This window comes from Manis pentadactyla, chromosome 3 (genome assembly GCF_030020395.1).
Source record: "Manis pentadactyla isolate mManPen7 chromosome 3, mManPen7.hap1, whole genome shotgun sequence".
NCBI lineage: Eukaryota > Metazoa > Chordata > Mammalia > Pholidota > Manidae > Manis > Manis pentadactyla.
In genome coordinates this window covers 209,062,104-209,086,938 of record NC_080021.1, presented here as the reverse complement: position 1 = coordinate 209,086,938, position 24,835 = coordinate 209,062,104, and the positions used below count along the sequence as shown (strand labels likewise).

The 24,835-nt window shown below is 45.0% G+C and overlaps 1 protein-coding gene and 1 long non-coding RNA gene across 2 annotated transcripts; one reads left to right on the top strand and one right to left on the bottom strand.

Moving 5' to 3' along the window:
* Nucleotides 1–52: 52 nt before the first annotated feature.
* NDUFA8 (NADH:ubiquinone oxidoreductase subunit A8) lies at nt 53–12,946 on the top strand. The gene is made up of 4 exons (XM_036915440.2): nt 53–220; nt 5,812–5,975; nt 9,184–9,349; nt 12,632–12,946. Exons 1-4 carry the CDS (start codon nt 170–172, stop codon nt 12,767–12,769), a joined length of 519 nt encoding a protein of 172 aa, XP_036771335.2. The 5' UTR covers nt 53–169; the 3' UTR covers nt 12,770–12,946.
* On the bottom strand, nt 9,912–23,913 carry LOC130683035 (uncharacterized). The gene is made up of 3 exons (XR_008996626.1): nt 23,729–23,913; nt 23,088–23,189; nt 9,912–10,024 (listed from the first exon to the last, which is right to left on the bottom strand). It is a non-coding gene; the product is annotated as an uncharacterized LOC130683035 (long non-coding RNA).
* Nucleotides 23,914–24,835: the final 922 nt, after the last annotated feature.

Genomic DNA, 24,835 nt, shown 5'->3' with positions numbered 1-24,835 from the left:
TGCGGCTGCGCGCGCTCCGTGGCTCGAGGTTGAGCAGAGCAGTGCGCTTGCGCGCTGCCCGCTGCGCACGCGCAGGTGCTAGGTGGCACTCGGCGGTCCAAAGGGGAGTTCAAGGAGACGGGGGCGACGCGGCTGTGGGCGCCGGGTCGGGGCCGGGGCTACCGCCGCCATGCCTGGGATAGTGGAGCTGCCCACTCTGGAGGATCTGAAAGTGCAGGAGGTGAGGCTCGTTCGGAGAACAGGCAAGCGGGACATAGGGCTGCAACTTCCCGGGCCTAGCCCCAGCTCTGCTTCCAATTCGCGGACCCTGGGCCCTGCATCCCCTCCCCCATGTCCCCAAACACATACACAGGCCCACCCCTGGACGCCCCCTCGTAGCTCCTAGAATCGCCCCACCCCCGACCCCGTCCTGCAGTGGCTCTAGAACTGTTCTCCCTCTTCCCCTCACCCCCACAGCGTCCTGCTTTTCCTGGTAGTACTTTTTACTAAGCACCAACCAGGGCCACTTTATTTTGTCATTTAATATTCAAACCTCCCTGCGAAATGAGTACACAACCCCGGCTGCTCACAGTCAAGGGAGAGAGAGAGTCACCTTAAAGCAGCACCGTCGGTGCAGAGTGCATTGAGTGGAGCTGGAAAGCCACGGGAAAAGGTGATACTGGAAAGTGAAGTTGCTAAGCCCTGGGAAGGTGTTTTGTAATAGGACATTTAAAGCATTTTTTAATTAAAAAAATAACATTTGAATAATTGCCGTATGCACTGGTAAATAAGAGAGCGCTGCCCTCATAGGGCTTATAATCTAATAGGGAGACAGACATCTAAAGAGAAAATTACGGTTCAGTGTACTTCGTGCTGTGAGAAGTGAAAACAATATAACTAACTGCAGCAAACATGATCAAGCCTTTTCTAGATGTCAGGCAGTAAATGCTAATTACTCTGCATACATGAATTCATAGAATCCTCGCAACAACATTGAAGTAGGATATAATAGTGTAGATAAGGAAACAGGCTCTGAGTAGAAATTTGCCCAAGGTCACATAGCTAGTAAATGGTAGAGGTGGAATGTGAACCCCGGTTTGAATTAAAACACATGTCTTTAAACTACAGTATTATGGGCAAAACCTCAAGAGGGTGCAGGCTTAGCAGAACCTTATGTTTTTAGGGAAACAAGTGCTGTTTGATGACTCGTGTTTGCGGGAAGCAGCAGGTGCTCAGCCAAAACCTTGGGCTGAGGCAGGCCTGGGAAGCAACTTCTATTTGGCCAGACTAAACCTGTAAATGAAGACTTTATCCTGTAAGCAAGGTGGTGGGGAGAGGTGAAGGTTTTAAGTTAGAGGAGTGTCATGGCAGGACTGGATGGTAGAAAAATAAGGCTGCATAGTAGGGGGAGGACAAAACTAAAAATCATTCATCAGAAATTATCCCAGGCACTGTGTTAAGTGCTTTGTCTGCTTTATTTCACTTAATCTTAGATGCTTGTAAGAATGACAACTATTATTTTCCTCAAATAAAGAAATTGTTAGCTGTGTTCAGAGATTTTATACTGAAGGGAAGGTTGCTGCCAACAGTCTGTTTTGTTTCTTGTCCCACCATGAACCTAAGACGCTGGGTTAGCCTTAAGTTGCTGTATTTTTCATTGGAACTTTAATTTGGTTCAACAAACATCTGAGGGATTATTTCCTGCAATTCTATTTATCTCGAATAAATTTGCCTTTAGAGTTTTCACACAGTTGAACTGAGAAACAGATAATTACATAAATAACTGAAATACAAGCCAAAGTTTGATAAAGTGCTCTGGAAGAGGAGTGGACTTGGTTTAAGAAAAGACAGTAGGATTTGAAGTTGGATTTTGATTCTAGGCCTAACTGCTCAGTTACCTTGATTAGTCACGTTTAGTATTTGCCGGCACAGTTACTTTATTTGTAAGATGAAGTGATTCCAGCTGTATAATTCTCTGAGGCTTTAAAGGAAACAGAGAAAGCCCTTCTTGGGCGTAATGTAAGACTTGGCTAATTGGCATTTGAAGAATGGCCATTATAGGCAGAGCTGGAGAGAAGAACTTTCTAAGCAAGGGTAGGATCTGAGCAAAGGTACGGAGATGGGAAAATGCAGGGGCCAGTGGTGATTTCTGGGCACAGTGAATTCAGTGTTCTGAGAGAACAGCAGTCCTTTTCGAAGTGTCGTGGTTGAGAAAGCTGGAAAGATACTTGGATCCACAAGGCTTTGAGTACCCTGTAAGAAGTCTAGGCTTTATTCTGCTGTTAAGCCTGAATCCTTACAGGGTTTTGTTGGTGATTTGTTTTAATAGCAGAGTAAAAAAAGAGTTGTTTTTTTAGGAAGATCAGCAGCTCTGAAGAATGGATTGAAGAGAGGGAAAGAAAAGCAGAGGCACTAGTCTTGGTGGCTGTTGAAATAATTGAGGAAGCCATTAATGACCCCAGTGTAATTGGTGACTGCTTACAGAGAGGAAAGAACAGATTTATCTAGAATTGAGCAGATGTAGCCACAACTTAGATTCCAGAGACAGCACAGGTTGACAACAGGATTGGGGAAGCCGGAAGGAGCAGGTTTGAGAGGCAAGTTAAATGCATTTTGATCTCATTGACTTCGGGTTGTAACACATCCCTGTGGAAAAAGTGGTTAGAAGCTTGTACACACTGACAAATTTGAATTAAAATAATAGCCAATGTGATATATTTATGATGTGTTTTCTATGTACGAGGCACTGTTCTTAATATTTTTATATGTATTGACTCATTTAATACTGACTAACAGTTCTATCAAATAAGTGCCATTATTCCCCATTTCACATAAATTAAGTAAATTGTAAGGCATAGTATAAATTGAGTACTATAAAGAGGTGCAGACATAGTTTAAGGGAGAGAAAACGGGACTGGAAGACAGGATGTGGATTGTAAGCTGTTTTCTGCCTCCATTTTCACACCTGCAGACCGTGTAAACCTGCTGTGCAGCGAAGGTGCTGTGAGGGTAAATGAGGAAGGACATTGAGGTTCTGTGTTCTTTCAGAGGAGCTGAGTGAACCGGAGAGTGTATTCACGTTAAGCAGCTGCAAAAGGGTGTTGTTTCTTTCGGAATTCATCAGTCCTTAGTGAAGAAGCAGGTGAGGGAGATGGTGACCACTGAAGTTCTTTGCTGCCTCAGTGATGGTGATGTAACAGGAAGAGGCCTGAGTGGAGGTCACAGTCTCTGGGTTACAGTTCTGTTTGCCCTTGACCTGCTGTATCATCTTGAGCACCTCCCTCTTTTTCCTTAGGAAATAGATTGTGACAGAGCATCTTTTACTCGCTCAACAGCATGGGTACACCTAGGTTTTGATAAGACCTCTACCTTTGTAGCAAAGTAAAGCAAAGAATGACGTGGGCTTTTTTGGGCGTGATAGCTGTAAAGGCATTTGAGTGATTAGATCAGCCATTTAAAGATATTTTAAGGCATTTGACAAGGAAGTAAATATGGCTAACTTAATTTTTAAAATATATCAAGCTTTAAAAAAATGTTTTGAGTCTTGATTTTTACCCTCCCAGCCCTTCATAGGTAATATAGCAAGTATATACCATTCTATTAACCTAAATAAACTCTTATTACCAAAAACTACAGTACAAAATTTTACAGGTTTTTTTTTAAAACAAATTTATTAGAATTGTCATGGCAAATTTCACTTACAAGTTCACCTTTGCTTTGATAATTATAAGTTATAATGTTAATATATAGAGTTGAAACTTTATTTTCCTTTCCTCTAGTGTAAATGAATTACTCTTCATCTTTCCTTGCCCTTTATCTTATTAATTTAACATAAAGTTTGTGAAATTCATAAAAAATAAAATCATAACATTTTTATTATTATAAAAAGATTACAAAATTATTCTCACTGAAAAATTCCTAATAAAATACGTGCGAATCACATCCGGTGGTATTTTAAAGCCTAAGACATTATGGCAGCCTAGATTTTATTCTAGATACAATAGGTCAGTTTTGGAAAATCTGTTAATGCTCTACATTACATTTATAGATTAATGAAAAAGAAACCTGAAAATTTCAGTCTTTCCTGGTGAAAACCACAGTAAAACAAAACCAATTAGAAGTAGAAAGAAACTTGGCTTAATGAGACATATCCAAGCTGCTGTATCCCAGACACCAACAGCTAGTATCATACCAGAAGTTTAGAAAAGGCAAGGATTCCTACTGCCATTGCTGCTCATCTGTACTATGCCAGGGGTTTGGGTCAGAGCGGTAAGATGGGGGAAGAGAAGAAGAGGAAAAAGAATATACAAAGAAAGGAAGGGAGGCAGTTTGTGTTTGTGAATGGATATCTGTTAGTCCTCTTGTATCAGAATTGACGAGAGTTCAGTAAGGTGGCTAGAGAGAAGATAGGGTGGACAAGCACACAGTAACTGATTTGAAAATTAGTGGAAAAAATATCCTATAGATAGTATCAAAAATGTTAAAAATACCAAGGAATAAATGAGATGTATAAGGTTCCTATATGCATGAGGGAAACTAATTGTAACCAAAGGACATCAGAATGACTTGACTAAACGGAGGGACATACTGTATTCTGGAAGAGAAGGCATAATTCATGTATTCTTTCTTTTGTAACTATGTGTCCCCAGTACCTGGCACAGAGTGCCTGCTCAACAGCTGCTCCTGCTAGACACCGTCTTGGGTGCATGGTGAACCCTAGTAAACATTACATTTAATTATGGCTTAGTTTTGGGAGAATTGACATCTTTGCAGTCTCAGATCCCTGTTGGAAACAAAATCCCTACCCTCTTGGAGCTCACTCTCTAGTGGTCACGCATGATGCCAGCTTGTGTAAGATGCCTGTGGAGAGACACTCTCAGGAGATGAAGTTTGAGCAGAGAACCAGTATTGTAAGAGTGCCCATTCCCTGCTAATTTAATATATAACTGAACTTAGTGTAATTCCAGTGCAAATTATTTATTCGTGGTCATGTGGAAGAATGAATGGCCAAAATGATTTTGAAAAGGAATAATGAAGAGGATGGTTCTCCTGGACAACAAAGTGTTCTGTTACATTACAGAAGTGTTCTGTAATTAAAACATAGTGGTGTGGGCCCACGAAAGGGTGGCATGGGCAAGAGGCGTGGGGCTGTGGCAGCAGCTCTTAGGCTCTGGGCTCTGGGAGCTAGCTGTAACTGCACTGTTCATCGGGAAGATGTAGTGGAAAGCAGGTGAGGGAGGCAGCCGCTCCAGGGATGACTACCTGGGATGTACCCCATGATTTAAAAAAATCCACAGATTGTAGTACTTCATTATTAGTAGTAACTTACTGGACTAGATGCTCTTACTGATCCCTTCCAGTTTCTCATCTGTGACTGTCGTCTTCCAGGAATTTTATATATCCTACCACTGTGACTTTATTCCTGGAAAGGAGACTCATCCAAGCTCCCCAGAGCTGGTTCCTGCCCTTACGTCACAGAAGCTACCATCTTCCTCTGGAACTCCCCTTTCTCTGTCCTGAGGATCTAAGGGTTCTTAGTCAGGGCTGTCAGGGCTGCCATTCCCTTAGGTCTGAAATGGGGATAGTGATGTGATACCAGCCTAATAAGATGATGATCATCAAGGTCTAGAAAATCGTTTGTGTGGAAGAGCTCTGTGACTGCTGAAGCCCTGTAGCCGTAGAGGGTAACTGTGGCTGTCCTGTCTTTCAGTGTTGCCGCAGAGTCAGCAGCACCCCCTCGTTCCCCTCTCTCTCGCCCGCTGTGAGGTGCGGTTGAGGAAGCGATGTCCTGGTCACTCACTGTGGTCTCTCTCCCGGTGTTCCCTTTCCCAGGTGAAAGTCAGCTCTTCGGTGCTCAAGGCGGCTGCCCATCACTATGGAGCTCAGTGCGATAAGCCCAACAAGGAGTTCATGCTGTGCCGCTGGGAGGAGAAAGACCCGAGGCGGTGTTTAGAGGAAGGCAGGCTTGTCAACAAGTGTGCCCTGGACTTCTTTAGGTACAAATCCTTTCACATTAGTGCCTATTTGGGTGAAACCTCAAGGAATCTGTATCTTAGTGAACATCCAGCTAATTAAGTGAAAGGATAATTTTAGGGACTCATATTAGCAGAATATACATGGCTTTGAAATCAGAGAGGCCAAAGTAAGCACACAATAAATGATAGCTATTTTTGTTACTTGTTTTTATTGCTTGGCAAGTATTCTTTATAACCTCCATGAATCTCAATTCCCAAATTGGAGAATACCTGTCTTACACCAGACTGTTGTGAAAAGTTAAAGAGGCACATAAATCAACTCACACTACTTGTTAGCAGATATTGGCTAGATTGTTATCACTATTGTTACTACAGAACAGGCAACTATCATGGGAAGAAAAATGTGCTGTGACTCAGGTTTTTAGGTAGGCCACTGTGCTCAATACTGTAAGTAAAAAAAATCCAAATTGTAATTGTAGAAAACTGTTTTAATAGCTGATGTTAGTCAGAACTCTGTCGAAAGGGATAGAAACTCAACTCAAAGGGAATTGGCTCATGTAACTGTAAAGGCCAGAAGTAGGACTGGCACCAGACAGAGCTGGATTTGAGGGCTTAAATAATTTCACAAATACTTTTTGCTGCTTCTCATCTTCCCCCAGTCTCTTAGTTCTGCTTTTCTCTGTCAAACTCATTTTCAAAAAGACGCTTTCCTTGCTGTAGCAAAAATGCCACCAGCTGCTTCACACTGCTGTGCTATTTGCCTGGCACACCTGGACAAAGAGTGCCGATCCTCTGCTAGTACGAGCAGAGGTCCCTGACTGAGAGTGATTGGCCAGGCTGGTTAACTTCATAGGCACCCCTGAATCAGCTGTGTTTCAGGAATAAAGTGCTATCATTGGTCAGGCCTGAAGTGGGCAGTAGACTTAGATTCATCTAAACCACACTGCTATAAGGTAGGGAGGGGTTGTTCCCCCAAAGGAAAATTAGAAGGATGTTACAGAAGAATGGGAATACTGCTGGCTGGGCAGATCCACAGATGTCCACTACAGTGGTGTTAGAGGAAAAATCAAATTTCTTCCCATAATAGCTCAGGAGATGAAGTTTGAGCAGAGAACCAGTATTGTAAGAGTGCCCATTCCCTGTAAATTTAATATATAACTAAACTTAGTGTAATTCCAGTGCAAATTATTTATTTTTTTGCTTCCTTTTGTTGTCTTTGTCCACAGGCAAAGATATTTTTGTGGTTAAAGTCATTACGTGTGTAAATTTTAAAATTCATTTTTCACTTGAAACTACTGGGAACTCTCAAGTTGCTGTATTGTCTTCATGACCATCATTTTTAATGACTGTATAATATTCCATTCATAGATGAATTAACCATAATGTACCTGACCGATTCCTGCTATTAAACATCTTTGTTGATTCCAGGTTTTGATTGTTTTGGATAAATCTACAGTGATTACCTTTGTGTGTAGATCTTTTTCATTTTTTAATTAATTTCTTGGTGTAAATTTCCTAGTTGAGATTATTCTCCGCAAGGCTTTGGACATTATTTATGGTTCCTGCACTATAGTCACCATATTTTTAAATCTGGGTCAGTTTATGCTGTCTTCAGTGTTGTATGTTGGTATACCTCACTAACTTTGCCTACTATTGAAATATTTGATAGGTACAAAATGATTTTATCCTTACTTGAATTTGCATTGATTTGATTGCTAACAAGATTGAATATATGTTCCTTTCTAAAAGTCTTATTTTCTAAGAGAACTTCAGCAAAGCATTTCTCCGTTGGTTCAGAGGTAGTACATTTAAGTGGAGTATGTTTGGATTGCAAAAGCCATGGAGGTATCTCACTGCCTCTGTGAGAGGAATTCCTCACTGTTGTAGCCATTAGTAGATAATTGTCTGTTGAGTGTGGGTGCCGGGGCAACAAGGTCCAGAACAGAGACTGAGTACTAGAGTAGTGGTTTGCAGGCTGTCTTCTGCCACACATTTTGGAGGAATACAAAGCTTCCATTGGAAACAGGAGGTCCCTACCAGGACCGTTCTCAAGTAGAGGCTAGGTGGGTCCAATTTCGTGTACTGTGGAAATCTAGGTAAGTGAGGCTTGAGGTATTCAGAAATGCTCCCCAAAGAGGACTTTGCTGTTCCTCCATCCTTCCTGTTGCCTGCTTGCACCCCCAAAGTGATATTAGATTATCTGGAAGGATACATAAGGGACCAGGAACATGGGTTGCCCCCCATGAAGGAAATCCAGCAGCAGTGGGAAGTCGATTCTTCACTGGGTTTCTTTCACCATCTCTGAGGTTCTTTCTGATCCATGTTAAATAAGATTCCCAATTTGGTGTAGCTAGATTCTTGGAGTATGACAAGCAAGCACTTCATAATTATTATTCAGTTTGGTGGAAGGAGGTACTCTGTATTTCTGCTGCCTCAACTATGGCTTTTATATAAAATAAGGGATTTTATTTTTTCTTGAATTTGCATTTATTTGACTACTAGCAAGATTGAATGGTAAGAGAAGGGGGGTTTTGCAAAATAATTGAGGCTTATCCCTGTTATACACAAAGTTTCCTTCAACTATTTTTGGTGGCCACAAGGTGAGTTATAGGCTACCTTGCTTCTTATCAGAGAACACCAAATATAATTTCACTTTCTTAGTGGCAAGGATTAATCTCTGTTTTTGTTTAATGCATTAATAGAAAGAGGATCTTGAGCCTTTGAGGAGTGTCGGGCAGTTTGTCCCTTATACCAAATGACCCCAGGATTCTGCTTGTTTGCATATTTGCTTTTTATGATTCTACCCCCTCCTCTGCCATTCTCTGTCACCTCTGACTTCCAACAGCATGCCTCCTTCTCTCCTAATGTTGTTAAGCTGATAATCTTTAGAACGGGATCTAACGAAAAGGATAGATAGGCCCCAAGTGAGGAGTTAGCCTCTGAGTGAGATCTGTATGCCTTAGACTACAATCTTTTTTTGGTATTTGTTTTCATTTATTTTTGCTACATAAAGAAATTAGGTCTTATGCCTCAGAAATATTTTTTTGTTTATGGATTGTTAACCTGAGGACCTCCAAATTGTCTTAGTTGTCTTGTGAGGTAAGAATATTCACTCTTATCTTTCAAAAAATAAGACTACATATTTGAGCTCTCTGCCTATTTTTTCCCTACGTTTTCTGTTTTCCATCGTTTTGCAAAGAGCTAACCCTAACCCAGCGTTCTTTCCCAGGCAGATAAAGGTTCACTGTGCAGAGCCTTTTACAGAATATTGGACCTGCATTGATTATTCCGGCCTGCAGTTGTTTCGTCGCTGTCGCAGACAGCAGGCCAAATTTGACGAGTGTGTGCTGGACAAACTGGGCTGGGTGCGACCTGACCTGGGAGAGCTGTCAAAGGTAAGAAGGTTTCTTCCAGTGACTGACTCTCTCACTAAGGGTGAGTAAAGACAGGAGGTGGTTAGGAAAGGGTCCCCTGGGAGTACAGATACGATGTGAGAAATCCAAATTCACCAAACAAGTTAATTAGGGAGTGATTATGCACAATCCAGAAGGTAGTTTATTTAATAGAAATATTCCTTTAAATAGCTCTTCCAGCATGTGCAGATTTGTTTTGGTTAATTAGCTAATTAAAGAACAGAAGGGAGCAAATAAAGATAAACAAAATCTTTTATTTATTATCAGGGTTATGCCAGATTTTTCAGGAACATACCTAAGATACAAAAAGTATATGCCTGTCATTGTAAAAGTATATTTTTGTACTTTTTGTCTTGCATTTCCTCTCTCAGCTGTGACACCACCATCTGTTGAAACATCAGAGCTATTAACTGGAATGTCTTTTTTTCTTCACTTCCACTATTACTTCCTTTATGCCGTCATCAATTCCTGTAGATCAGCTTCTCCTGGAATGTTTTCTGAATCCTTGCCTTTGCCCCACTTCTTAGACAGGAGTTCTTAACCTGGGCTATGTAAATTTCTGGGAGGCGGGATAGATCAGTTTGGACTTTAGAAGGCAGGGCATCCTCTGAAATTGAAGAATTTAGGATATAAATACATCTTCTCTGTAGGCATGATCTGTGCAGAAAACAAATCAAATTATCACTTTTCTTTTAGAAACTTTTCAGGGGTCCCTATTGCTTGCAAGATAATGCATCCTCTACATGCCCTGGCATGCAAGGCCCTTCATGATCTGCCCCATCGTGCTTCTTGAGCTTTATCACCCTCATTCTCTCTCAGACAGCATAGGTAGCAAGCAAAGCCTGGACTGAAAACAGGTTTTGAATGGAGACAGGTAGTAGATTTGAGTCTTGGTTTCACTACTTAATTGCTATGGGATCCTGAGAAAATTGCTTAATATTTCCTATCTTACCACATCTACAAAGTGGGACCAGTGTTAATCCCTAGTTTCCTGTAGGGATTAAGCTAGAGAACTTGTGTGAATCTCCAGCCTAGTGCCTGGCACACATGTCCACAATTAATATTGGTTCCTTTTCCTTCATGTGTAGTATCTATGGATGTTGGGTCTTAAGCTTGGTGTTGTAAGTAGATGAATGGCTTAGCAGTTTTTTTAAAAATACATCTGGCTTGATTATCTTCAGGTATGTTCTTTTGCTACAGAATAAATTAAATAGTTGATAATTCTGAGTTGGAAAGAACGCTTTATTTCCTTTCCTTATTTCTCTCATGAGAGGAGAATTAACAGCATGCTGTTAAGAAAGAACGTATTCCTGAATCTTTGTATTAACATTTTTTAAAACCTATAAGATCAAAAAAGTGTTGTCTTAACACTTGTCAAAAGTGTATTTCTTTCGAAGGATTATCAGCTTTAGTTATACTTAAAATGAGCATCCGGTCTCTTGCTAGATAGGTGGGAGAAAGCCTGAATTTTAGCTCCATTTACTTTCGCGTTCTGCTTCCCCTGGATCGCCCTTCCCTCTCAGGTTTCCCTGGTGAGTTCTTGCTCCCTCCTCTGGTTTAGCTCAGATGCCATGTCCTTCTTTGAAGTTCCTGACTTTCCGAGGCAGAATTGCTCTCTCTCACCAGAATTCCAACATCCTGATAATATTAACAGTGAGAGTAACTTATGGAGCACCTGTTACACATCAGGTACTTTATCTGTATTATCCTAATAATCCTGTGAGCTAATAACCCCATTTTAGAGATGGGAAGTTGAAGGTTAAGTAGGCTGCCCAAGGTCATAGTTACTTACCAATTAGTCTGACCACATGCTTCTGCTCCTTTTCTCTTTTGGGTGGGATTCAGAAGAGGAAGTTGTTTTATTGTTCTTTCCAGAATAATTTTGTCCTTTTTAAAAGGCTCCTTTTATTACTTTAAGACACATTTTTCTAGATTGATTTCATAGATCTCTTGAGTTCCTTAAAGGAGCTTTGTATGCCAGCTGGAAGCATTTGGAATTACTCTATAAGCAGTAATAGAACTATTACTGATGTGTAGCAGAGAGTTGATAACACCTTTTTAAAAACAAACAAGAAGCTATTCTGGACTTGGGTTCCAAAGTCAGAAGTCAAAAGTGGACTTGGAGTCAGAAGTGGGTTCCAGCTCCAGCCCTGCTGTTTGCCATGTATCTTTATCTTAGGCAGGTCAGCCTCCCTGGACTGCATCTGTGAACTGGAGATAATTATGCCTCAAAGAGTGATTATAGTCATAATTATGCAATTGTGTACATTAAAGCTCTGTTCACAATAAAAGGTTTTTGAATTTGTACCTATGGAAGACTAATTTGGTTACATTATGTGGAGTGGCTTAGCATTCAGACTACTAGATAACAAGATTCTTGATATGGCCTTGTGTCTTTCCACTTCTCTGGGCCTGTTTCCTCATCTTCAAAATGAGAACAGTTTCTGCGGGGTTTCCAGTAGAGATCTTTGGGGCCATTGGGGCAATGTGGGTGTAACACGCCCCGTCTCCCCCTGTTACCATGGCCCACTGCCCACCATCTTGTCTGGCCCACTGGCTCGGCTCTCCAGTTCTGGGCTTGCCCCTCTCTCATTGAGCTTCTCCACCTTCCAGCCTGTACATGTGATTGAGGTACTAACCCACTTCAGTGGCACCTGTTACCATCAGGTTGAAATTCATACCCCTTTGCTTATCATTCAGTACGCTTCATCGTCTGGCTCCTGCCTGCCGGTGTAGTGGGTTATTTAGAAGCACAGGAGTTGGAGTGGACAGATCTGACTTTGAGTACTAGTTCTTCCATTATAGCTAGGTGGCCCCGGTGAACCCCCTCAAAATGACCTTGTAGGAATGTGAGAATAAAATTATGTGCTCAACCTCGTTGCGAACAAGCGTCATCTTCAGGATGAGTTGGGCGCCCAGAGTCCTTGCTTCCCTAGCACACAGCTCCTGTCTCAGTTACGGTGATTTGGTTGGAAGTCTTGATTTTCTTGCCTGGCTCCCTCACGAGACTGTGAACCCCTTGAGGACAGTGTGTATCTTGTTCCCTTCTGTATCCCTAACTTCTGTTCTTCTACTATGTGGAGTTACATAGTAGATTTTCTTGAATGTTCATTCAAGGTCTAAATGAGGCTGTGATTTGCCAGGGCTTTAAAGAAGAGTGTCTGGGACAGCAGGGGCAGAGAGGGGACACTGGGAGGTGTGTTCATGGTCACCAGCTGCTCCACCTAATTTTCAGCTTTGCTGCTTCCTTTTCACTCCTCACAGGTCACCAAAGTGAGGACAGATCGACCTTCACCAGAGAATCCCTATCACTCAAGAGCAAGACCAGAGCCCAATCCTGAGGTAGAAGGAGATCTGAAGCCTGCCAGACATGGCAGCCGCATTTTTTTCTGGACCGTGTGAAGATAGGTCCACAGCCCACACTCAGTCATGCGCCCAGACAACTGATGGAAACTCATGCGGTTTGCATCGGCTGATAGGGGGCTCTTTCCGGGATCACAAACATTAACAAGAAGTTAATTTATGTCACTTGGCAGTTATTCTATACCATTTCCTGGCCATTAAAAATTTTAAAGGAAACAGTTGTATTTTATTATGTTTTATATAACCTTTTGGCCTTTGCAGATGACTTCCCTTCACTTTTTCTTCTCCTTGGTCGTGGCCGTCCCTCTCTCTCTGCTTTAGGTAGGCATTCAGCAGTGGGGCAGGGGAGCCAAGGAGATCACGGAGAAAGGACTGTGTAAAGGAAGGGCTTTGTTACCTGAGACAGCTTCTTGGGGTGTGTCTGTGTTCACACACTTTGAAGTCTCAACTGTTCTCCCATCCAGCATTTCAGAGAAATAGATACCCTTAAGCTTGTACAGGGGAAGTGTCCAGGATAGAAGTGAAGAAATGTTTGAGCCTTGTGACTCAGGCCATGGGAGGGGCCTCCTGGCTGGGTCTTAAAGCTTCTTCAAGAACCAAACTTCCACCACTTCCCCTTGATATCCCATCCTCCAGCGTTATAACCCAGATGTTTTTCCTGATAGACAAGGGAGGTGGAGGCTGGGCTCCCGGTTCCAAAGCCAGGAAGTCGGGAGGTCTGAGTGTCAATTCCAACCTTGGGTGTGTTCCTTAACCTCTTGTGAGAGGTTGAATTTGAGGACAAACTAAAGAGAACGTGCTTATCTACCTCCTGGGCAGGTTAAAGCCACAAGTATTTCTAAAGCTCTTTGGTTCAAAGCACTCTCAGGTCTTTATTTTCCCTTTCATTCCTTTTTCACTGCTAGGCTATTTCCTCTATATCTGACTGGATTGCGCTACACCTTCTGGTTGTGGCCTTAAATTGCAATGACCCCTTGTAAGTCACCTTAACTCCCTGGGCCTCGGTTTCCCATTTGCAGAACTCTAAAAAGCAAAGTCATAATATAAGTGTGTCTGAAGGCTTTCCAATTCCCATTCTAAATACTGTAAATGGGGAGATTACGGAGAGGCATTAGAGGGGTGCAGGGTCGGTTGTCCAAAGGGTTAGTACAAGATAGCACTGTGTGAGCTGACTGGCCCTATCCCCACCCCATTCCAGCCCCACAGTTGGGAGCACTTTGGATGAATCTTACTCTTACCTGTTGTGCAAAAGTTTCTTGCTAGCTGCCCTTTGCCCCATTCTCCAATATAATGAAGAAAAAGAATAGGTTCTTAAAATTTTTAGATAGCTAAGGTAACATCCATTAACCTCTTGGTAGGGAAAATAGGAGCGTGGTCACAGATCGGCACATACATGCTGCCTGAAGCCATGTTTTGCCTCTTGGGTTCTCTTCTGCCAAGGGAGCTGGGACTTGCCTAAATAATGACAAATACTCACTGGGCACTGTGCCTTGTACCATGTGTCCAACTCCAGTGCTCAGAGCCCTTTGAAAGGTTCTAGTTTATGTCACGCCCATTTCACAGATGAAGGCACTAAAGCCTAGGGAGAGGTTAAGAAGCCCCAGTCCTCATAGAAGTGGTACCTATGGGATACAAATGCAGATTATCTGGTCCCAAAGGCCACACTCTTGTCCTTCAAAGTCATCAGGGGTTCTCAGTCTTGAATGCAACTTGGAATCACCTGGAGATCTTTAAATACCGATTTCTGGACCCCACCCTCAGAGATTCTGATTTAATTGGTATGTAGTATGACCAGGGCATGGAGTGTATGAAAGCTTCCCAGGTTATTCTAAGGAGACCAAGGTATAGGGCCACTAGTTGATTGTATACATGAAGCAGGTCTAGGACGTTCAGTGCTAGTACATAGTAAGTGACCAAGTTGAGATTTAAACCTAGATACATCTGATTCCAAAGCCTGTACTCTTAATGCATACCACTGCATTTAGATCACCAGAGATCTTACCAAAATGAAGATACGGATTCAATTGGTCTGGAGTAGGACCTCAGATTTCTAGTATAATTCTTGTGCTAATGTTGCTGGACCACACATTCTTTCTGAGTGCAGGATTTATGTCTGATTAATCTGTCCCGCCACACTGTCTAGCTCCAGGCCCCCGCTGAATGTTAATTCACCTCTTTAGAAGCAGAGCAACAAGTCCTGAACTGTTAATGGCTTCAAATTCAATTCTAGGATGTTTTAACTTTGGCCTAAGTTGGACAAAAGTTCTTGTCTTCCCCCTCCCCACCTTGCTTTAGAATTCCTTGAACAAAGAAATTAAATTTTGGCTTTCCTGTATTCTTGATGGAATCACACCACATCATAGCCTTCTAAGACTGAAGTATCTAAGAATTCCTAAAATCTCTCACAACAAATGCATCTCTTAATTTCTGCAGGTGAAAGGTCATAGAACAATTTGAGAGCAGTTAGTACCAAGGATCTCTGAACAGGCCTGCAGATAACAGAAAATCATCCTGCTGGTTTAGCTTGAGAATAATGAGACTAATTCCTTACATTCCCAAAGGAAATGTATCTGTCCCTGTTCCTCTGCCAAGCCTGTCCCTGTCTTCCCTATCTGAGTTAGTGGTGTCTCCATCCTGCCAGTGTCAAAACCCGAGGCGCACCTTTGACTGCCACTCCTCCCCCTACTCCAGCGTGACACCAAGTCCTGCCGAGTTGCTTCTGTAATCTCTTAACATTGGTTACTTCCTCTTTTATCTCACTGTCACTGTCCTGGCCTGTTTTTGTTCGCCTCGCCTGGATTATTAACATTTCCGAACTGGGCTCCTACTGCCATCTTGCCCTCCAGTTCATCCTCTAACACACTGGATATGCCTCTGCTGCTCAGAAACCTTCAGTGGCACCCCAGTGGCTATTAACTAAAGCCCAAATCCTTCCTGGCACTCTGACAGTCCGTAATCTGGCCTTAGCTTGGTGGCGTTTTCCCCACCACTACTTATCACGGGCCCTGCAGGCTCCCCACTGCCATTCCTCCAGAGTGTTTTCTGCTTTCCAGATCTGCACAAACGCTGCTGTCCACTTGCTGGGAAGCAATCCTTCCCCCATCTCTGCCTCTTGGACATCTACCCAGTTTTCAAGGCAAACACTAATGCTATCTTCCCCAGGAAGCATCCCCTTCCTACAGCCGCAAGAGGTCTTTCCTGCCCCTTTGTTCCCTTGACACAGTATAACATGAGGGTTGAGCACAAGGGCTCTGGAGTCGTGTTGTCTGGATCTGAATCCAGGCTCTGTCATTTAGTGGCTGTGTGACCCTAAGCAAATTACTTAACCTTTTGGTGCTTTATTTTCGTCATCTGTAAAATGGGGGTGGACAATAATAGTACCTACTTCTGGGGATGGCTCTGAGGATTTAATGAGTTATACAGACAAAATGCTTAGTACCGTGTTGATATGATTGAAATTTCTGTAGCACTCCATTTGAGTAACTCCTTGTTTATCTACCCTCAATTTGGTATATAAGATTTGGACTTGATCTTATTTATATTTCTGTTATATTCTAGTGCCCAACACATGACAGACATCCAGGAAATGATGAACTGTATACCACGTTTATCTTTCCCAAGAACATTCAAACCCCCTCCTGGGCCAAACAGCAAACACCTTTTAATTATGTAGAGTAGGAGTGAATCTTTGAGGTTAAATTGCCATCTTTGCAGGTATCAAATCCTAGCTGAAATGCTTTGTGTATAATAAGAGATGTCGTCTTACGCCGTGGAATGGATCGTGATGGGCTTTAAGATGTACCTGTTGCTTCTGCCATGTAGGAAGTCTTAGTTTGGGGTTGTGACATCTTTGTGTGTCTTGATCATTTTTAACATGTGCCACTAGTAATTTGTTTTAATAAGATACTGGAATTCACAAATGTATTTAATTAAAAAAAATAAATCAGAACCAGTTCAAGAGATTGAGGAGAGGTTAAGTAAGAAGCCCCAAGCTTCATATCTGAGTGGCAGATCTAGGAAACAAAGGGACACTGTCTGGTTTCAATGGCCACAGTTTGTTCTTCCAAGTCACTGAATCTCATTCTTGGATATACACTGAAATCACTCAGAAACTTGAAATACTGAGGTTTGGGTCTCACCCCCAGATATTCTGGTTTAATTGGTCTTCAGTGTGGCCCGCACTTACAGGCTTTGTGATAAATAATATTACGCTTGCTCATTTATACTCAAATATACTTTCTTCGGCGGGAGAGAAAGGGGTAGAGTTGCAGCTAGAACCCTGGAAATACCTTAATTAATCCATTAATTAATTCAGCAAATATTTCACAGCCTGCTATGTGCTCGTTGCCGTTCTAGGCGTGGGGATGAGCCAGCCAGCTAGGAGCTCTGCCCTCATGGTACTTGCATTCCAGCAGGGGAGGCAGTATGAAAACGGTATGGAAACAGGTACGTACGGAAACAAGATGATTTCAAGTTGTGATAAGCTCTGTGAAGGAGTCAAACGGGGTGGCTGTGGAAGCGAATAGGTAGTGAGAATATGTTAAGGAGAGAGGCTGTGGAGGTCTCTCAGAGGAAGTGGTGTTTGAGCTTCCTCCTCAAGGATGAGGAGGAGCCAGCCAGTTAGCTGAGGAAAGAGGGTCCCGGGCTGAGGGAACTGCAGAAGCAACCCCCTGTGGCCGGACAGGGCTGGCTGTGCTTCAGGAACAGTCTGGCTGGAGTGTGGTTTTGTGGGTGGGAGCCCAATGCAGTCGCAGTTTCCCCCTCTGCCTTCACTGGCTGGGGACGTCTCCTGGTATAGGTGTCTCCACAGTCTGCTGGATAAAGGCCAACCTCCCCAGAGAGACCCTCTTCCAGAGTCTGACACCCTCTGGGTCCATCTGCCACCACTGTCCCCCACCACTTGGTCCACACTGAGCTCTTCTCTGAGCCATTTCAGACAAGGGCATCTTTCCGCCTGCTGTGTCCTCTGCCCCAGCAGTCCTCCCACCTCTTCTTGGTGAGCCCTCAAGATGTAGCTCGAATTGTCTCCTTTATGGAGAAGCATCCTTCAGTTCCACCCAAAGTGAATCACACCTTTTCCTTGTTCAAGAGCATTTTGTCCATTACAGCCATTGTCCTGTTGGGAGCAAGAACCACATCTCCTTTCCCGTTACATCTACTCCACATGACAGTGGCTGGTAGATAGTGCTTGATAACTATTTGTTGAATGGAAGTTACACAGCCACTGGTCTTTCCGAAAGGGAGTAGACCAGCTTATCATTTAATGTGTGCCCCTCTATGCAGAATAAACACCAGGGTGTTTTCTATTCAAAGAGAGGCTCAGCTTTCTACTGTGATGATTAGCACCCTGGAGAAAGAAGGGAACCTTCAGGGGTTTTTTTTGTGGTTATTTTTTTCACAAAGAGCCCAGAAATCCTTGTCATAGTCTTAGTAGAAATGCTGTCTGTGAACTGAAGGGAGGATGCATAAAGGGTCAGATTAGGCTATGGTAATAAGAAATAGAATTGCATGCCGGTATTCCCTTAATTGAGGGATGAATGCAAATTATGCAGGCATGCCCTTTCTGCAAGCCTTGTTTTAATCAACTCTGCTGCTCTGGTGGAAGAGTTGGAGCTAAAAAGGATGATGATAATGTGTCTCTGACTTGCCATCTGAAACTAAGTTATTACATGGTGTGACAGCAGCTGGATGTGCAGACTTTATTTACTTATTTATTCTGATTATCTGTTGAGCATGCAGCACCTTTGCGTGGCTGGGTTCCAAGGATCTGAGGATCCGCAGTGGTGAATCAAACCCAAGAACTTTCAAGAAAGTCCTTTGGCATCTCTTCTTCCTTATCAGTGTGATGGGCAGCAGGCGCAGTTGGAGATGGTGGCTGGGGTCCTGTTCCCTGCTCCATCTCGGACCTTGCTGTGCAACGTTGGCAAAACACTTTCCCTCCCTGAGCCAGTTTCTTTAGCTGTAAAACGGCATACAGGACTAAGGTGGTATCTAGGCTCTTTTCCATGCCAAGAGTTACAGGCCACAGTTTTTCTGCCAGACCACTTGTTGGGGGAGATGGTGGAGTTCTGATGATTTTCTTGAGGTAGTGCAAATCACCTGGGAAGTTCATTCTGGAAATTTCATTCAAGTGAGAAGAGCATTTTGGGACTTTGTTTTAAATAAACCACACCCACTGACATTTGAAGGACATGATGTGGAAGAGATTCAGGGATTTGGTCATCCATTTGGAAATTGTTTGCTGTAATGTTCTTGTTTTTTGAGGCTGAGTGTTTTCAGAGGGTTATTATGAAGGCATTGATCTTTATAGTTAAAGGAGAAACACTTTGGAGATCATCCCCTACTTGAACTGTCTCCTGGTTAGGCCACATCCAGTCTGAAGCCCTCTCCCCTGGTGGGCGCAGGCTGGCCGCCCCCCAAGGTGGGGCTGCGTGCAGAGCTGCAGCAGGAAGATGGTTCATTGGTGGGACTGGGCGGAAGCAGGTGAATATGATGGGGACTGAGCACCAGAAGTCCAAAGAGCAAGAGCAGGATGAACTGAGGCAGAACCGAGTCAGGGAGTGGTCACAAGCTGGGAAAGGGCAGTTTGCAGAAGAGGAAATCAGAAAGGCCAAGGAACATATGAAGAGATGTCTAACCTCACTATAGTCAGAACAATGCAAGTTACAGCCACTGGGAGATGCCATTTGATTAGTTCAGCAAAACCATAAAAGGTTGATAATATCAAGTATCGACCCAGATGTGGGGAAATGGGTATTCTCTCACCCTGCTGGTAGGAGTATAAATGGATACACTAGTACATTATGTTGAAGGGACACTTTGCTGCAGCTATCAAAATACAAAGCGTGTGTACTGTTCCACACCTGTAAAAATTTATACTGTGGAAGTGCCGATTCAGATGTTTTTTAAGATGTGTACAAGGATGTATTCATTATGGAATTGGTTAAAAAAAGAGAGAGATAAAGGACCTAACTATCCATCAGCAGTAGCAGAGCAGTTGAATGAGTTGCAATAGAGCCATACAATGCACACCTGGGCAGCCAGCAAAAAGACCGATGTGCTTTTACTGACACGGGAAGATTCCTACGAGATATGGCTCCCTTGCCTGTCACATTACGTGGTGATTATTTGTCTACTGGTCTACCTCCCTTCTGTGACTTGAGCTTCTCAAAGACAGTAAGTATGCGTATTGTATTTCTGGCAGAAGCAGAATTGAAACCCAGGCCTGACTGGCTGCAAAACCAGGGATCACTGCTCTGCTCCACCCAGAGTTGTCGGTTCAGTGTTGGTGAATTGGATGACTAGAAATGGAGGCATGAGGAGGGACAGACAGTGGAGTGACTCAAGGCCACACGGTTCTATGATTACATACGGTTTACGCCAATGGCTGCTCTGTGCGGTGGCGGAGATGGTTCGCTCCTGCAGGACTGGAGCAACACACTTCACTTCCCCAGGGTTTAGTTTCCCCCTCTGAGAAATGGGGGTCACAGCAGGGCTTCCCTTCTGGCTTGGTTTTATTGATTCAGTAACAAGATGACTGTACATCACCCAGCCCCACATAGGTTGCGATGAGTGTGACCCTCTCTGGGTGACAGGTGCAACCAGCAGTGGGGTCGTGAGACAAGCTGGACAGGCAGCAGAGCTGCTGTTTTCCAGAGAAGTAGGAGGAGGGCTGGTGGAACACAACGCCTGCTGAAACGGCCCCCAGCACGGTGTTCCCTGTGAGTGAGCTCTGGGTTAATTGGTGGACAATGGCAGTAATGAAAAGGCCATGTTCCTCGACAAAAGCAGCCACCCAGCTCCCGAGCCTGGAGACAACTTGAACCAGTTGTGCGGCTCTCTCTTTGGGGGAGGAGTCCAGCCTGCTGGGGAACTGGGGCTGCAGACGCCCTCTCGCGCCTGGTCTCGGCGCCGACTCACTGGCATGTCCAGTGCCAGGCTCCTAACTGGGGCCTGGACTAGTTCATGGAGCAGCCTAACTGGGCAGAAACTTAGAGACCAATACCTTCTCTTTAATTTATGTATAGGGGAACTGAGGCCCACAGGTGGGAAGGGCTCAGATAGCAGCAAAATCAGGACTGAGCCTAGACTTCTGACTTCCCTACCCTGGACTACTTGTGGGGCTGCAACTAGATATTTTAGAAGTTGTATAAAGTTGGACGCCTGGGCAGTAGAGTGGGGGCGGGAGGGGCTCGTAGACAGGGAACAGTGACAACGGAGATAGGAAAGCCGGACTGTGGAGGCCCATTGTGGAAACTGCAATTACCACAGCTAACATTTATTGGCTGCCTTCTCTTTGCCAGACACTACACCAAATGTTTTACATTGACTGACCTATTTATTCCTTTTAATGATGCCACAAAATAGGTATTCCTGTTATTCCTATTTTGTTTAATTTTAGAGAAGCTCAGAGAGGGCCCTTCATTGTAAATGACACAGCTTGTAAATGGCAGAACTGGGTTTAAACACAATCTGGTCTGATTCCAAAGCTGGAAGTCTTACCCAGTCCTTCCACACCATCCATGGATAATGCACATGGAAACACTTGGCCTTAGTAAGCTTGAAAAATATGAGTTGACAATGTCCATGATTCAGTCAAAGCCACATTTTCCAAATGCCTACCAAGTGCCAAAGATGTCCTTGCATATTATCTACGTTTGGCCTATGAGCTAGAACTGCTACTACTGCTATTGTTATTACCTCCTTTGATCGACCTGCCACTTCTACTAGGTAAGGATTTGTTCTCCAAATTTGAGATGGGGAGCTGAGATTGAGAGAAATTAGGTGGCCTGTCTACAGAAAACACAACCGGCTGGTGACAGAGTGAGGCATCAGACTCAAAGAGATAAACCTAAAGGACAGCCTGGCCAGGTCTCAGGAGGTGGGGAGGGATGGGGCAGGACCAGGCACCAGGCAGCTGCCCCTTCCTGGCTTCCTGACAGCACTATTGTTTGAAGCCGGTTCTTGGACATCCAGGAAATGGGCGACATCACTCCCAACAAAGGAGAGGAAGCTGCTTGAATGTTTCAGCCCCACCTCACGCGCTTGCCCTGGGTCTTAGAGATGGGAGCCAGGCCAAGGCTGCCTGACCCCTCCTCTCAGCCAGGCTGCCCAGCCCCCACCATCATGCCCGACCGTCTCCCTCTCCTCTTGCCAGTCCAAACCCAAGCCGTGCAAGCCCTGGGCAGCAGACCAGCCTGTCCTAGGAGGAGACCCAGATGTCCTCCGATGCCTCCCTGGCTGAGGGCCTGTGGCCCCTCATCCTGTTGGATGGGACAGGAGGCTGCACCTTTAATTCTGGGTCCAGACCTGGTTCTGCCACACTGGGCCTCAGTTTCCCCATCTGTACGGAGGCAGAACTGGGCAGGTAGGGCTGGTCTGGGTCAACTCAAAGGGCTCTTTCACCTCTGATGCTCTGGAATCCTCTGTCTTTCCAGCCTGGGTGTGGAGGAAGGGGTGCCATTGGCAGCACCTGGGGCCCCAGAAAGAGAAGGCAGAGGAGTTCTGGGAAGCAGAGCTGTCAGTGAGGGTGGGACAAGGCAACTGGGTAAACCAGAAATCAAGGATGGTCTTTCTACTGAGCTCTGGAATCAGATAAGCCTGGGTTCAAATATCAGTTCTGCCACTTACTGGCTGTGTGACCTTGAGCAAGTCACTCCACCTCTCTGAGCCTTTGTTTCCTCACTTATGAAATGCATGCATTAAGAGTTACTTTGCAGAGTGGGAATTAAGCAGGACTGTGGGCATAAAAGGGTCATGAAGCATGTGGTGCCTTTTCCCTCCCTTTGGTGACTTTTCTGGCAGGCACTGTGAGATAGAGAAACAGACACTGCAGCATCCTAATAAAGAAACTCAGCGCTCTGGTAGGGCTGGGAGAAGGAAGATGCTGCTCTGTTCCTGACTCTCCAGGAGTGTGTGTGAAGCAGGACCCATTAGTTGCTGGGAGAGATCTGTGCCTGGCACTTGGCGACCTCACAGGTCACTGTTGCCTAGGGTTGCAGTGTCCTGGGAGCTTGTCTTGATGTAGAATAGAAATCACAGCCTGTACAAGGTGGACATGCCCTTGGGAGCCGTCTGGCCCATCCTCTAATCTAGATCACCAGTTAAGTGCAGCCCAGAGATGGCAAATGACTCCCTCTCCTGAGGTCACAGGGCCAGCTGGGACTGGAACCAGGCCTCGTGCCTCCCAGTCCAAGGCTCTTTCCATGGAGGAGGGCCCTGGAATCTGAGCGGCGCCCCTCCACTCACCAGCTCCAGCCCGGGAAATGAGATCCAGACTCTCAGCAGGCAGGGGCACCTGTGGTCCCAAGCCCATCCGTCCCAGGGAGCTTTTCCAGGGGCCTCCAGTGGTTCTGACCTGTCCCATCCAGCCAGAGCTTGTGGCTTTGGCTCTTCTGTCCACCTCTCTGACCTCAGGCTCCTCTTCTGTCAAACTGATGGTAAAAATCCTCCTCAGAGCCTGGTGTGAACCAGAAGACAGAAAACACAATGAAACCGTATAACAGTGAGGGGTGGTTTTAGACCTTTAATTTTGGTAATAGTCTTAGTTGAGCATCTAATACTTGCCACATCATTGCCCCAGACCCCACAGTGACCCTGCAAGGGAGCCATTTCACGGATAAGGAAACAGAGGTGCAGAGAAAGAAAGAATCTATCCAAGGCCACATAAGGTGCCTGAGACTTACTCCAAACCAGAACTCCATTCTCTGCTTCCTATCCAGGGGAACCCTCTCTCAAACACTAGGCTGTCCCAGCCTGGCAGTCTTGCCATGCTGAGGGCGGGGGAGGGGAGGGCAGCCGAAGAGAGGAGGGGGAGAGTTAGAGCCCCCTTCCCACCCCCAGCCTCCTATCATAGGGAACAAATCTCCAGGAAGCCCAGCGGGTGGCCGGGTCCCAGCGTTGATTGCAGGAGATGGCACAGAGGGCCGGCGGTTGCCATGACGACTTCCTGAATCACAGCGCCTGTTCCTGCAGAGGCTTTGGGAAGTCAAGACATACCTGAGCAGCCCCCGTGCCCGGCTGGGCCTTTCTGAGGGGGAGCATGCGTGGGACCATGCATGCCTGCTCACACAGAATCTGCACACAGGTGCGTGAGCTATGGCAGCCGCAGGCGTGTAGCTGGAGCACACACAGGGGCCTGGAGTACCGAGAGCCAGGCAGGGCTGGGTGCAAACCTTCCTGACAGTGAGCGGATCCTCTACGGAAGGGAACAAGCATGAGCAGAGGAATCTGGGAAGGTTTTCTTGGCAGAAGGAACAATGGGGAGGCGCTAGAGGGCACAACAGGGAATGGCTGGGCAGGACCATGCAGCTGGCAAGGCCAGATTGGGTGGCGTTTTGCCTGCTGCGCTGAGGAGCTTGGACCTTCACCTGGAGGCACTGGGGAGCCAGAGAGGGCTTTGAAGCAGGGAGGTAGCATGGTTGGTCCAGAGATCCTTCCAGCAGCCCAAGGAGGACAAATTGCAGGGGCAAGAATGAAGGCAGGGAGACCAGTGTGGAAGCTGACCCTCCTTACCTGGCTCTATTTTTCAAAATTAGCATTTATACTTTCTAACACATGCCGTTTACTCACTTATAACATTTGTTGTGTGTTGCCTTCCCCACTGGGATGTCAGCTCACAGGAGCAGAAGAGTTTGTCTGTTTCCTTCACTGATACATGTCCAGCACCAAGAAAAGTGCCTGGTACATAGGTGCTCAATAAATGCTTGCCAAATGAATGAATGAATGAATGAATCCTGGACAAGAGGAGCAGCAGAAGGGCAGGACAGAAGTGGAAGGACTGAGAGAGATGGAAAAGGTAAAATGCTTGGCTAGATTAAGGTTGAGTGGCTCAGCTGGTGGACGTGTACCCAAGGTTCTGCACTGGAGCGTGGGGCCTGCACAGATGCTATTATAGCTCAGGAATAGGGCTGTGGGTGATGTGGGTGAGATGCAGGGTGCTGGGACCACAAAGGACTGGAGGGCTAGATGTCCTGAGCCTGAGTGGGTGGGGAGGGAGCCTTAGGGTCCCTGCGACTGAATGTGCAGGGCCTTCCTCTGATCCTTTGGGGCTGGGATCCGCAGCATCTTCTAGATCACTACTTTGCAACAGAAACATAACACAGG

Bases quoted from the DNA above. Each gene is read 5' to 3' on its own strand.
- NDUFA8 (XM_036915440.2), top strand. From the start codon at position 170: ATGCCTGGGATAGTGGAGCTGCCCACTCTGGAGGATCTGAAAGTGCAG. The intron at 221-5,811 runs GTGAGGCTCGTT...TCCCTTTCCCAG, and splicing joins AGGATCTGAAAGTGCAGGAG to GTGAAAGTCAGCTCTTCGGT. The intron at 9,350-12,631 runs GTAAGAAGGTTT...CACTCCTCACAG, and splicing joins ACCTGGGAGAGCTGTCAAAG to GTCACCAAAGTGAGGACAGA.